This window comes from Pygoscelis adeliae, unplaced genomic scaffold (genome assembly GCF_000699105.1).
Source record: "Pygoscelis adeliae isolate BGI_AS28 unplaced genomic scaffold, ASM69910v1 Scaffold48, whole genome shotgun sequence".
Lineage (NCBI taxonomy): Eukaryota > Metazoa > Chordata > Aves > Sphenisciformes > Spheniscidae > Pygoscelis > Pygoscelis adeliae.
In genome coordinates, this window is record NW_008825618.1 from 2178355 (window position 1) to 2192910 (window position 14556).

The window sequence follows — 14556 nt, forward strand, 5'->3', positions numbered from 1 at the left end:
GAGAGGGTGGTCAAACACTGGAACAGGCTTCCTAGAGAGGTGGTCAATGCCCCAGGCCTGTCAGTGTTTAAGAAGCATTTGGACAATGCCCTTAACAACATGCTTTAACTTTTGGTCAGCCCTGAGTTGGTCAGGCAGTTGGACTAGATGATCATTGTAGGTCCCTTCCAACTGAAATAGTCTATTCTATTCTCTCTCACCCGCCTTTCTATTTACAAAAGAGTGATTTTTCACAGCAAGGCACATCCAGGATGAGCAATGAATCTCACCCAGGCATTTCAAAATCAGTTTTCAGATCAGAACCGTTCTGACCTGAAATCTTGACTCTGAAATGTCTGTTTTTTGGCACATTGCTCATCAGCCTGCAGCAAATCATGTAAGGTTCAGAGGAAAGAAATACTCTGAAGCTTGGGCTCCTCCCTTCAGGCTCCATGCAAGATCTGCTAAAGAACTTATTAGTGCTCTTCACAGTGCTGGAAATAACTTTTCATTCTCTCATTTAGACATGCCAGATAGGATCTGCAAGTGAAACTGTCACCAAGCTACCCAAAATGAGGAAACTGTTGGGAGAGACTCAAGTATGTAACTTGGATACAAATTCTTGAGTACAAAGACAGTCTAAATTTCTTTAAGAAGTCGCTGAGGGAAAAACAGGCAGTGAAGGTGACAGTAAACAGTGAAAATTGATCTGAAAGACAAAAGGCACAACTATGCTGGCAGACTGTAGTTTTCCTTGGCAAATCTGCTTAAGAGACAGAGCTCTGACACTGTTATGATGTAATGTCCAATAAAAAATACTAAGTGCTGCTTAGTATCTTGTCTTCACATTTTCCTTCTTCTGTATCAGTGACAAGAATTTCTGTACAAGAATACTATTAAAATGACACTGACTTCTAAAAGCTATCAAACTGGCCTTTGCAAGATGTACAAGCACTCAGAATATCCCTAACCAGAGTACACATCACATTCTTAATCATCCCTGATATGTAAAATAATTACAGATTCCTATATAAAAGTCTCCAATCGTCATCCTAAGAATTTGGCTCTTGAGTTCTTCAAGCAAAGATGATTACCCCTGCCATATAGGTCTACCTGTACCAACAAACTGGAAAGCACATAGCCAATATTTTGATTTGCCTAATTTACTCTGGCACTAACAGAAGAAACATTAAAGCACAATCATACCCAGTTAAATAGGTGAGAAAAGAATAAATGAGCAAGCAAGATTCCAAGGCCAATTTTCATCAAGAAATTATTAGTTCAGTTGAAAGAAATGAAACCTACTCAAAGGGGAGAAAAAAATATCAGAAGTGAACAGTAATCAACATGAGTATCATTTGAAGTGGCGAAGATCAAGTTAAACTTGTGGTATCAGCTGTAGAAATATGCAAAATAGTTCTGAACAATCTAAACTCAATTAGCAGGAACTATTCACAGCATCTTAGAGCTCACTGTGGACTAACTAACCCTCCTCAGCCTACACTAAGCTCCATGATGCCATCCATGACTATGTCGTTAAGCTAGATCATTCAAAGCCAGCTCATGTACCTCTGTAATATGCTGCCAACTCTGGTTAAACATTACAGGCCATACCTATTGAACTGATACTATATAAGCTCTTCACAACACAGCTCTTCATGGGTTCACCAAATGATTCCCATATTTCCTGTGGTGGGACACATTTAGATACCAGATTGCATGTCCCGTATAGTTTTTCATAATCATGAGTTGATGTATTCTTTTGTGTTTATTTAACAGAGCCCCAAGATAATTTCTCCACAACTGTATTTGAACTGCCAACTTACATTCAGATCAAATAATACAAGAGATCTAAAGCTCACTTGAAAAAACATCTACAAGGATTTGCTCATGTTAAATACAGCTGTCTTACAAAAACTCTGAGTAACACTATACTCATCATGTATATGCCAGCACTTGCATATTGCAGGAATTTAGAGGGCTTACTCATATGAATAATTCTTTACAATTCATTAAAAATACAAGTAAGGTTCCCAAAGTTCGTTCCCATTTAAGCCATCCCAACATAATGGCATAAAGAGTACTAAAATATTTAAGAATATCCATTTATAGGTTTGATTTCTTTCTAAAATACTTATTGAAATATTTTTATGCTTATAAAAAATAAAACATTTAACAAATAAGCCTATTACAAAATAGACTTTTCTTAAAATAAATTCCTAGTGTTTAACAGGAATTAGGGACAGCAATCCTTCCAGCTCTTCTAATAATAAATACCTGCTAAAGCAGATTTTAAAAAATATTTTATGGCGGTATAAACATTAATAAATTCAAACCATATCAAGCTGACATTTTTAGTTTTGCTATACTTCACTGAAATGTATGAATGTAGAAAACATACACAATATAAAATTAAAGGGGCAAACAGAATGCTTACTTTCTCTAAATGCTTTACAGTAGCCAAGGAACGACAACAAAAAGAACAGGGCACACAGTAGGTCTGCTCTGCCAACAATCCCAGCAACCTTAAAAAAAAAAGTTTCAGATTACCAGATTTTAATAAACTTGAGATAAAGGTACACACACATATACAAAGTGAAATGTATAAAAGAATATCACTGTATCACTTTTTTTTTTTAACCTGGTTTACTGGATTAGCGACACCCAGTTTTCTAAGCCGCATCCTAATTTTGATTGGGTTTTGCTTAGTATCAACTACGTAAATGATTTGGCTTTCGTTTATGAAAAACTGCTGTTTTAAGAAAACAAAGAAGGACCTCGCTGAAGAAAACGTAGACTCTGTCCCACTCCATCTGTTTTTTGGATCAGGTTGCTTTTCAGTAGAACCCTTAGCAAAAATCCTGAACCCCAACAAAACTGGCAGCTCTGCTGAATGGCAAATCAAGACTGTCCACTTTCAGAAGACAAGCCAGCCTTCAAATTGCAGTCTGAACACTCAGAATGGACAAATAGCTTCCAGCCTCCAGAATAAAAAAAAAAATCCCCCCTCCGGCAGTTTTTTGTGTTGTATTAATTGATTGCATTAGAGCTACCTCCAACTGTATCTTGTAACAGAAACTGTGCTAACGCAAAAGAAAATGAGAAGCACATTCTGGGACCTCTGTAGTCCGGACCTATGCCAACCTATTTAAATCAGGAGCATTCTCAGGGCTATCAACAAGCTTTGGTTCAAGCCCTTAAACTGTATTTACAGTGACTTGCTGAGACACAGCATGACATACTCTTGGATCTTCGTTCCTCAATTACACAAGTGTCAGGATACACCATGAATTTTTTACGACACATGGGGGTGGCAGGGTACTGTATAGGCCCTGATGTTGGGATCTCACCAGAACATACAGCCAGAGCAAGGATCATGAAAACACCCCTTTGTTTCCAATCTAGCTCTACTTCCTGGAGCGCTGGGTTCCATGTTTCCAGGAGATGTACACAGAGACCTTTCTGAAGCAGGGCAGAACAGCTATAGGTTGTTTTTTTTTAATCCACTTTTTGAGGTGATGGTTCAGGGACAAAAGCAGAAACTTTGGTTCTTGTGTAGTACACCAGTTGTCCCATTTTGTGAGTGGAACAGGAGGAAAGTAAAAAGGTAAACTGTATCTTCATTTTGTTTAAAGGGACCTGCTAGCCCTCTCTTAGGAAAAGGGCATTTTTGTTGTGTCAGTCTGACATGATGGAACGACTATTTCTAAACAACATCAAAGAGAGAGAAAGAGAAGTTTAGAGGCATGAGAGTAGGACTGAATCCACTGAAGAGACTCTCTCCCACTTTACTCTCAGCTTCCCTTGAGCAGCGTAAAAGGAGAAACTGCTGGACTCCTGAATTCAGTTCAGAAAAACTTGATTTATCCAAAGCCATACACCTAACTTCCCTGCTTCTTTTTCTATCTTATAGAGGAATTACGAGAATTAACTCAATAGCTGTGGAGTGCTTTGAAAGGTGAAAATAATGAAGCGTCATTCTGTTCAGGAGCTGCTCTCAGCTAATGACATATAAGTAAAGGTGAACTGAGACAATTTTGAAATTAAATGCCAACTTGTCACAACAAAGAGATTAAGGGCCTAATAACGCATATATAGCCTCAGATGACTCCAACAGTACAATGTTATCTCAAATGCAGGATCAGGCCCGTAGTCTCTGGTAACAAGGTAAACAAACAAAAAAACCACAACAGTTTTAAATTAGTATCAGGTATATTCTTATGTCTGTGTTTCATTAGTATTTCATCACTCAAGTGTTACAAAGAATAAACATTTTTTAGAAGTGGGAACTACACCACAACAGTATTTACTTGTAGGTAGAAAAATGATAGTGACAGATGTTTTTCTTACATAGGTACTGAAAGCATTAAACTTTTCAAGATCTGTTTTTACATGACAGTTTGTTTTGTGCTGTATATACCAAAATCCAAAGCAGCAAACAGACAGATTCTTCACAACTTTATGTCAAAATATGTCATCTCATTTCAAAACCAGGATGTCATGATACTTAAAACTCACAGCTTTAAAATCATGAGGCATGCTTTTTGAGGAGATGCTGCCTGAGACACAGTCATGCTAGAACCATAGCAGTATCATGACTGCTTCAGTGCAGCAAGATTTATTATTCACTGTGTAAATGAGTAGAGGCCTTTTTTCACTCCTGGATCTTAGAAAAGACATGGTATGCAAGCATGCTACTTTTTTCCTCTTCTTCCAATGTTTGCCCAGAGCATAGGCAAGTCGTCAAACCTTGCATATGCAAGCAGACCGCATCACTTGTAATTTATTCGACATGACTAAGGTCCTATTAACATTTGCCTGCTGATTTAAACATGTTTTTAGAGGCAAACGCAATGAAGAATAAAATTATGGATATCGATAAAGGAGCCGATAGTAAGCCTACTACAAAGTTAAGACTCAAGTGAGATTTCTCTTCACATGCCAGAACATCAAAAGCACTGAAGACTTGTTTTACTTCACTTTGACATCTAGAACTGGTTTTGCAGAACAAATACCAGGGGCCCTTCTGACACTAGCACAACGTGCTCTCATTAAGAAGCTATTTTGCAGGCAAGCAAACACCAGAGAATGATTGGCAGGATGTTTTAGCAACACTGCCAAATAAGGTGCCAAATTGCTAATACATAACTTTGCACCATCTCTAGGTTTCCAATACATGTAGGGTCCCCAGTCAGCTGAAAGGCATAGCTTTCCATAAGTTCTTCCCCATCAATCATGTGCAAAGCAAATGAAAAAAAGCCAAAACCATGGCATATTGTGAATAAATGAAAAATCAGTGCCACATATATAGAATAAGGTGCACTGAGGATTCAGTGTTCATTACTACCACAAAGATCAAAGCTAAAGTTAGTACTTTTTCAGTAGCTCAGTCCTTCCAAGCTCTAAAAAACCCGATTCCTTCATTGTGATTATTTTATATTTCATTTATTCATTATTATAAGATCAAGCAGTCGGGGACCACATCCAGCAAGCCCACCAGCATAAGGCCGTAAGATTTTCTTAGCTACGAGTGCAAAAGAGCTTTTTAAGAAAACCATCTCCTCTTCACTAGAATTTCCACACAAGGACTTTGATCTTTGGTCAGGTATTTTAATTGGTTGCCATGCATGTGCCATGTTTCTATTCTGCATCTTTACAGTTTCAATGTCCAGCCACTGTTACGCTTTTGTCTGCACTATTAAACGGTCCACTACTATCAAATTTGTGTTCCCCATGTACATAATTACAGACTGTGCTAAAAGAAACCAAACCTTTAATCTTCTCCTTCATATTAAAAATATAAACCCATGGAGTTCGATCTCTCATGACATGGGATGATTTCCAGTCTTTTAATAATTTTCATGGCTCTTCTGAGCTCCCACCATTTTTCCCAGTGTCTTCCTTGCAGCATGGATTAAAAACTGGATGCAGTATTCCAATACAGAGTTCATATAATGCCCCTACTCCAATTTTCTATCTCCTTGGTTTTTTATCAAAGCAAATGGAAATGAAAAGTGGTTATGTGTTTGCATTCAGTTTATCTTCCATTCTCCTTGGCTGCTCATGAGCTAATGCTTCTAGTAATGAATTCTTAATCCAGTAATTAGGGAAACTGTAGTTTAGGGCTACGCTTCTTTAGTTATCGTACTTAAATGATTTAATTTATCTTCCTTAATAAGGGCCAGCCCCATGGAATTACAAGCTTTTGGACGTACTAATCATAACATTTGATTGTTCTCCTAAGACATGTGCCAAGAGAAGCGTTAAGCATATATAAAACCAATGTCTAGACTATAAGGCTATGTCAGAACTAGTTAGTCAAGATGGTAAAGAACTTTTAAGAGATAAATTGTTGAAGCTGATTATCCAATACTTACACATTCGGTGTGCACTGGATGTACAGCAAACAGCAAAGCAGCTAGAAGAGATGTCTTTGGAGCCAGGTTTAGCCTTCTTCCTTTATTACTGAATTGCAGTCCACCCAATAAAATGGAGAACACATCAACCATCAACACTGAGATAGTACAATGCAGTATTATATTGATGACATGGAAACCAACTGGGTAGAAGCCTCCAGCAAAAAGGTAATTAATTCTATATAGAAACAAAAACATTAAGGCTAGGAGTTACATCAATGGTTTGAGATAGGCAAACAGAAAATCTAAACAACCCCACAGCAAGATCATATTAGACACACATAAAAAAAAAAAAAGGCTGAAAAATACCAGCAAACCCCAGCATGCATACCACTTAGCCACCACAGTAGGCTAGAAACAATGTCCTGATCTTTACTCAAAGGTATTCATATGGGATACCATATTCAGCATAATATCTATCCTCTCCAAAGACATATGTTAATGCTATTATGTTAATCACACCTATGGCTACTTGGAACTGGCTTTTGGTCAGCAGCATAACTTCAATGTTGCAACACAGGAGTGTCCCACGGATGAACAACGCAGCCTACTGGGGGGATGGATACCCTTGGGCTTAAGAGAAACTATGTCCCAAAACAACCTGATGAAATAATTTTAATTAAATCCACACAGTGAGAAAACTAATACGCACCGAGACTATGATTTCCACTGACATTTTAACTGAAAAACGTCCTAGCATTTGGACTGATGATGTGGAAACCATCTGGGTACAATCCAGTATCAATCCAGAAAGCAGTCAATTAGCACATCTTAATAACTAATTTGTGAGACTGGTTAGAGAGAGGTTTCATGCAAGTATTAGAACCGGAAGGAAGTGTAAGTGAAAATTCAGTCTAAAACTCTATTCAGGATAGGAACTCTGTGGTAAAATGGAGAGGGAGAAGAAAAGGGAGAAACATCTTGTTATTATCTATATACTTTTATCAGTAGGTGAGATATACAGAAACTTAGTCTGGAAAGGGATTTTATAGAGTTCATTTGGTCAGCCTGCCTCTGGCTTAAGTGAAATCTATTAAAAAAGCCTAACCTATTATAAATGTGATACACATAAAAGTTGGAGCTTAGGGAAATTAAGAAAACCAATTTCTTACTTGTGAAAATAGCATTTTATGGACCATCTCCACATGCTCATCTATATTTTCAGATATAGTAATGACTGTACCCCAGTTCGCTCTTTAAACTAACCAGGATGTTACTAGAGATGGAATATACCACAGGGACCTTGAAAAGAAAGGAAAGCACGTGCTATGTAATGCACTGAAAGCTTTAATAGGTTTAAGATTGACACGTTCTATTCAGTTGCATATTTTCCTTGACAAAAATGTGAAGAAACTCCAACAGACAGTGAAACCCACAGCGCAAAGTACTTAAAACACTGACACTACACTCAAGAGTCAAAGTTTTCGCTTGAATATGAGGACTAAGAGTGGGAGTACTTCTTCCGCAATCACTTAGTCCCTGGCTTAGACCAGCCACAACTGCAGAACCGGTGCCAGGTCCCCATCCACAACACTGTGTTGCATGGGGAAAATAAAGAAGCTTAACACTGAGTCCTCAAAGTTCTCTACATTACTGTGCCCAGTTTCTACATGGTCTACTGTTTGCTCAAATCTTTGTGCAAAAAACATGAGCTAAGCATCTACAGAAGTAATCCTCATAAACCTTTAGTTATTTGAGAAAAACAGCAAGTTACATATACAGGCAAACATCTCTCTCACTAGGATTCGCACACAAACTCTCACTTGAAGTTAGAGTATCAGGGGCAAAGAGGTGGGAAGACTATTCAGTGACCTAGTGGCAAAAGGCCACAGTAGATTGATGCTATTTATAAAAAATCATTTGACAGGTCACCAGGAAAGCAGAGAACAGAAACTACAACAGCAGTACGAGTGGCAGCATGGCTAAATGGAGGGGACGAACACCTCCTAGTTCTTTGATGATGTGACCTACATACTGAACCATACTGCCCCTAGTACCAAGATACAATCTCTGAAAGGTACACTGAAATACAGAATGTCAAAATAATGTATACTTTGGGAAAGAAACAATTTGAAAATTAAAACTCAGTTTGAGATTAAGGTAGTGAACAGGAAAATCATATTCAGGAAAGGTATCCAACTACCCTCCAGCTACTTTGTCTCTCTCCTTTTCTGTTGCCTCCTCCCTATAATCAGTTGAGCCAATATATGTTAAAAAAATTCAGACCTCGAGCAAGAAGACAAGTCTTACCTGAAAGTTAGGACAGTTAGTGGTCGATATGACTTATGACTGGTATTGCTGCTGAGTTTGCTACCCCAAAAGTCATGATGCCACAGGTCACCAAGTGGGGTTTCTGCCCTGAGGTCCTGAAAGGAAACATCATAAATTACCAGATTTTTAATATCTCTGTTTTGTTCAAAGCAGCTAAAACACAAACAAGTTCTAACTAATACAAGCTCATGCTAACATGGACATAGCAGGTGTTTTGTTGGCTCACTACTGACATTTGACAAGGTACCCAAGTTTGCAATGAAGGTCATATCTTGGATGCCTGTCATCATAAAGGCCAAGATGCTTGGATTCTGTAAGTAGACATAACTACATGAAATTTAGTAGAGTTATGAGTATTCATATCAGTTGATAATCTGGCCAATAGCTGAGATATAAAACACGTGAAAAAAAACTTTACCTTATAGTTTTGTAAAAAGCCTTTGATTTTAGCTCTAGGTTATCTTGCGAAGGAGGCCAACTACAAACTGCTGCAAATAGCTATTTTTCTACCAGTGTCAGTAGCACAACTACTAATGAAAGCATGAAAGCAAGAACACTAAAGATAGAAAACAACAATTAGCTCTTTTTGAAGCCTTACTTCACACAGGACACTATTCAAAGAGCTTTTTTTTTTTTTTTTTTTAATTCTTACTACATGAAACCAAGAATCAAAATCTCTATATACTGCTCTAAAAGATTAATAGCAGAAGACAGAAAAGTAATGAATTATTTTAATTTGGGGTGGAGTAGGGGACTACAAAAAAAACCACTGCAAAGGAAAAGTCTACTCTTTCCTTTTATCTTAAAGCCATGCTGATAATGAAAAAATCCAAATAACCTAGACTATTCAATGGAAAACGTACACTTTGGAGAGGAAAAAATAAGGACCTTGGTAGCACCTGCCTCAGTTTTCTGTGAGGACAAGCTGGGAAGCTCAAACTAACGTATTCATCTTCTACCTGCCCCTCTTCTCCTGCTTCCCTGGGGCAACTAAATACCAATTTATTAAAGACCATTTGCAAACATGCAGGTTAAATACACTTAAGACAGAACCTAAGAACAAAATTGTACTAGCAAATGAATAGCTTTTGTATGAGTGCTGGTATTACACCTGCAATCAACCACAAGTTACTCTACCCCCAGCCTTCTCCCCTGAAATTGTTCAAGAGACCAACAAATCAAAGCAGATTAACAAGCCAATACAAACACAAGTAAGCAGACAAACCAGGCTGCTAAACCCATGAAAGGTCTTACAAAGCCTGCTGTCCTATGTCTTATTCCTCCTACATCTCCATCTACTTACAAGATTCCCACATTACAATACCCTTGGTTCATTAACTCCAGTTCCTCTCAAATGCTGCTACCATCTCGCTTCTACAGTATCTTGAGCACCTCCTGTGGCCTCCAGTACTTTCCATCTCATCCTTAGCTAGCATTTGTGGCCTACCAACAAGGCAAGAGAGAACACATACCACTGCTAGTCCCAAGGTATAGCCAAATGTCTGGGCCACGCTGACTGGCTACTGCTAAACTGAACTTAACTCATTTTTTCTTGCTTCTCTCTTAACACATTCTGCCTTTCATCCATCCAAAAATCAAAAAAATCCAGGAGGAGGTTTATTTCTATCACTTGATCAAGTTTGGCCAGTATTAGACAACCAGTTAAAAAAAAAAAATCAAGAAGGGGAAGTAGGCTAAAAATCCTAGCACACTGTCAAATGAAACGAAGCATTCTCTAATAGGTTACTAATCAATACGCAGAAAAGAGAGCAGGGCTAACTCTGTAGTCTTTGAAAAGTCCTATATCGCAGCTGTACATTAAGGCATTCTCAGGGAAAATCTTAAGAAATCAAGACTCACAAGGCGATCCTATTGGGCTTAAGAATTATCAAGGTGCAAGGTTTCTTCACTCTCTCACAGATGTTTCTACTGCAAAACAATAGCTACAAATTTATTTCTTCTCCCAGGACTGCAATTTTGGCCTTAGGCACCTGAATTCCTGTCCATTCCTCACTGGTATGCACAAACCCCATAGGTCATCATTTGATTCTCAGAGCAAGAGTGCACTCAACCAGCAGCTTGCTAAATCAATCAATATGGCCTGCTTTTCCAGGGGCAAGTTGGGACTGGGTTGTACGCCAACGTCTACTGAGGTCTTTGTTCTCTGCAGGGGACAGCTGTTAGTTGGCATTGTGGCCCTCAGACTGTTTTTCCAACCAACAGCACTGCTCCTTATGTACATTTGCCAAAGAAAAGGACTATGAAAGACAGATTTTAGTATTAAAATTTTAAAAGTATGTCTTCTATGTCACAGATAGTCTTCAATAACTTGAGATGGGAAATACATTTGAGATGTGCAAGGCTAGATCTCCCCTTCCACCAGAATCAGTCTTCTTTTGTCTTTCACAGGAAGACTGCAGGAAAAGCTGAATACAGGGAATTACTTAGTGATTAGATTACACTTCCATATGACCTAAAAATCTTCAGTCATGTATCTTGCTCTTGTATCCAAGTTCTGTGAGAAAAAGCTTCTTACATTATTTTTCCCCACTCAGTGGGCTTACCCTAAAATAGGAATGGTCTGCTCTAAGAGACACAGCTGTTTAAAAGTTACGTATTATTTTCTCTTTAAGAACTGAAAGTAGATATCAAAGAATCTCTAAATATTTGATTAGCAGCAGCTTACAGACAGCAGAGTTCAATATTTGAAGAAGAGTCAGTTTTTCTATATAAAGGCTTATGGAAATGACACATTGTGTCTGAAGCTTCTCCTAATCCGTTTGTCTTGCCAAGCTAGTAAATAAATAAAGACAAAAGTCACTGTTCTGTACCAGTTAAAATGCTGCTTAAAATGACAAGAAAGCATCTGGAAAACAGCCTTGAACCCAAATAAAATCTAGTAACAGAATGTTCCATGATACATAGGGTCAACTAACAGTGTATCTTTCCAGTGTGTCTTTCCCGAAAAAAAAAAAAAAAAAAAAATTGAAAGATTGGGGTGGTGGGAGCTAGTAAATTAACAAAAAGGTCACTGTATGGTATCAAAGAAAATACTGATACAGTAATGCTCAGTAAATCTACAAAATTACTTCACCTGCTGCCTCTCCTATTGAATAGGAATAAAATATGCTATACTTTTTTTAATAAACTGTGCCTTTGCTAGATGCCCTCCCTCCCCATTAAAGTGGTAAACTCATTGTCTCTGTATTTTTCTTTTGGATTTTGTATTTCCATATATTGATATGACCCCTGTGTTAAAATGATACTGCCACAAAAATCTCATTTAATTTCTAGGGAATAATAGAGGATTTTGATGCGAAAAATAGAATAAGCCTCACAGTTTTTCAAACATACAGACTAGGTATGAATTAATCTATTTAAGCAGTTGGTTGAATTTCTCAGCACTGCCAACAGCTATAATCCCGGTGCAGGTCGCTGTGTTACATAGATAAATTGAAACATTTTGAAAGTAAAAACTGAAAGAAATGGAGAAAGATTATAAGTATGGAAATTGCACAGGAGCAAAACAACTTGCCTTGTTTCAACATCAATCTTTTGTTCATTCTTTCAGGAAATTAAAATATTATAATTGTGCCCCAAATAAAACTTGGCAGAATGAAACGTTGCCAGGAACTGTGTAATTTAAAATATAATGCTTCTTAAAAAAAAAAAAAAGTCACTACAGGTTCTTAATTTGTCTATCGCATTCTCTTAGAAGCTTTGAGATTTATTTCCAGTTTGGCAGATGTATTTTCCCCCCATACATTTATAACTCAAGGTATGATGACTTACACAAGCATAATACAAATTTGTCTAAGGAAACAGTAATTCTGTGGGATTCTAAAAGGCACATTGCAATAAGTTGCCACTATATTTTGTGCAAGGCAAAAAAATGTGAATTGTGTTCTTCTAGCAGTATGAGTCTCCAGATCATGCTCCCTGTATGCCCATGGCTTCAGGAAAACAGAACCAACAGATGAGGGCAATTCTTTTTACCCTGTGCTCCTCTTTCCAAACATTTAACAAGTACCTTCCAGAACAGTGTAACAGCTTGTAACACCAAGACCCACCCATGAGCACAGGCTCACTAACTGCTACATGTGATTCTATGAAGTGTCTCAGCAATTGAAGACACTCAACCTGTCAAGTCAAAAGAATCTCAGCTAGAGGTTTGTTCCAGTCACATATTAATTTCTAAGTAATTCAAGGATTGTTCCTTGCATGTATGATCAGTTTTAAAATAGAGTACGAGAATACTCTGCCTCTATTTAAAGAAAAAATACTGTTGCCACAGGAACTTTAAGTGGGGAACAAGTATAGAAAAAGGAAGCTCTCCTTGCTCCTGTGACATTTTTATGGTATAAACCACAGCTGGAGAAACCATACACCCTACAATCACTTAGTGATGTATTATGTATCTTGCAACCAGAGTAAGTTTATTCATTGGGCTTATTCATCTGTCACCCTGAGAAGATAATGAAAAAATTTCCTATTAACATCAAAGGGTATTAGAAAAGTCTACTGCATACTCTCACTTAGAAATGAGCATAAAATTAGATCTATAGGCAGTCTTGATGTACAGGTACCCTGTGAATAAGGGTTACTAAACATTGCTGCAACCCTAGATAATGCTTTCTTAGATGACAAGCAGACAAAGTTCACTTGGTATGGCAAAAAGAGATCCCTTCCCCCTGACCAGATATCAACACTTGTTAAGCAGAGAATCTCACTTGCAAAAGAATGAAAGGGGACACATTCTGAGGGGAAAAAAAAAAATAATAAAAGCTGTTTAATTTGTTCACTCTTTTGTTTATGCATTAGAACCCAAGTCATGTTATTCAAATAGCTTTAGGAATAAGATTTTGTTAAGCATACTTATGCTTCTAGCTTTTCGGTAGAGCACTGCTGCACAGCTTGTTTGTCAACCTTAAATAAGGCTTACTATAAAAAAACCCAGTAAGACAAAAGAGAAAAATGAAGTTCAAAAAATGGAATATCAGAAGGAAGCTCTTTACTAGGATGAATAGTTTGGGCCTGCTTAGATCAACTGTTGTCATTATTTCTTCTCCTATGACCATTTATGTCAAAGGGTGCGGGGGGGAAGAAGAGAGACAAACCTTATTATTGATGATGGCTTCAGAATCATCAAAGACAAAATCTCCATCGTAGCTGTTAGCAAAACAGAGGAAGGAAATTAATGCCACAACCATTTTAGCCCAGTATGACGGAAGGAGGAACCACGATACGTCATGGTCCAGATTAGGTTCTGTTTGTGCCATTCTGTGAAGTGCTTGTTCCAAGTTGGGAGCTTCAGCATTATGTTGGTTGCAAATCTGAAAAAAATACATACAAATGCACAGTTATAGTTGCATTTCACTAAAAAAGAATTTAAAAATGGAGAGTTGGGTTGGGAGAGGAGAATGAAGTTTTATACAACCTTAGCATTTTTTCTCTTGGTACATTTTGTGTACCAAGATCTTCCACTTCGTGTATCATAAACATAAACATCTTCCACTTCAAATGTGGAAGAAAGACACAGTTTCTCATGGTCAGAGCACAGAGATAAAGCCAAGAAATTCTTAGATTCTAAGTTAAAGCTTTGGCACAGGTAAATTCTAAAACCTTGAGCAAATCACTGTTTTTCTGTTTCTTACTATTCTTTTCAAGTATAACAAACATGGGCATCATGAGGACCGTGGAGCATTTATAAAGTTCTTAAGAGAACGATAAGGACTATAATTTCCTTCTGAGTGTGAAAAACAAACATCATCAATTGCAAAAAGAGCTCAACTCTCTTCTGTTAATTGAATTAAAGGACCTAGTCTTACACATAGCCCAAATAGGGAATTCATACAAACATCACAGGTAGATGTATACAGGTAGCAGTTAA

The 14556-nt window shown here is 37.6% G+C and overlaps 1 protein-coding gene across 1 annotated transcript in view; it reads right to left on the bottom strand.

Moving 5' to 3' along the window:
* The window catches only part of TMTC4 (transmembrane and tetratricopeptide repeat containing 4), a 59271-nt gene extending 45325 nt beyond the window's left edge, over positions 1–13946 (bottom strand). Inside the window, exons 1-4 of the mRNA XM_009333371.1 lie at positions 13784–13946; positions 8646–8761; positions 6357–6573; positions 2417–2504 (exon numbers count right to left, since the gene is read on the bottom strand). Of these exons, the coding sequence (XP_009331646.1) occupies positions 2417–2504; positions 6357–6573; positions 8646–8761; positions 13784–13945 (583 nt within the window). The 5' untranslated portion in view covers position 13946. The remainder of the gene's footprint in view (positions 1–2416; positions 2505–6356; positions 6574–8645; positions 8762–13783) is intronic.
* Between the last annotated feature and the right edge of the window lie 610 nt (positions 13947–14556).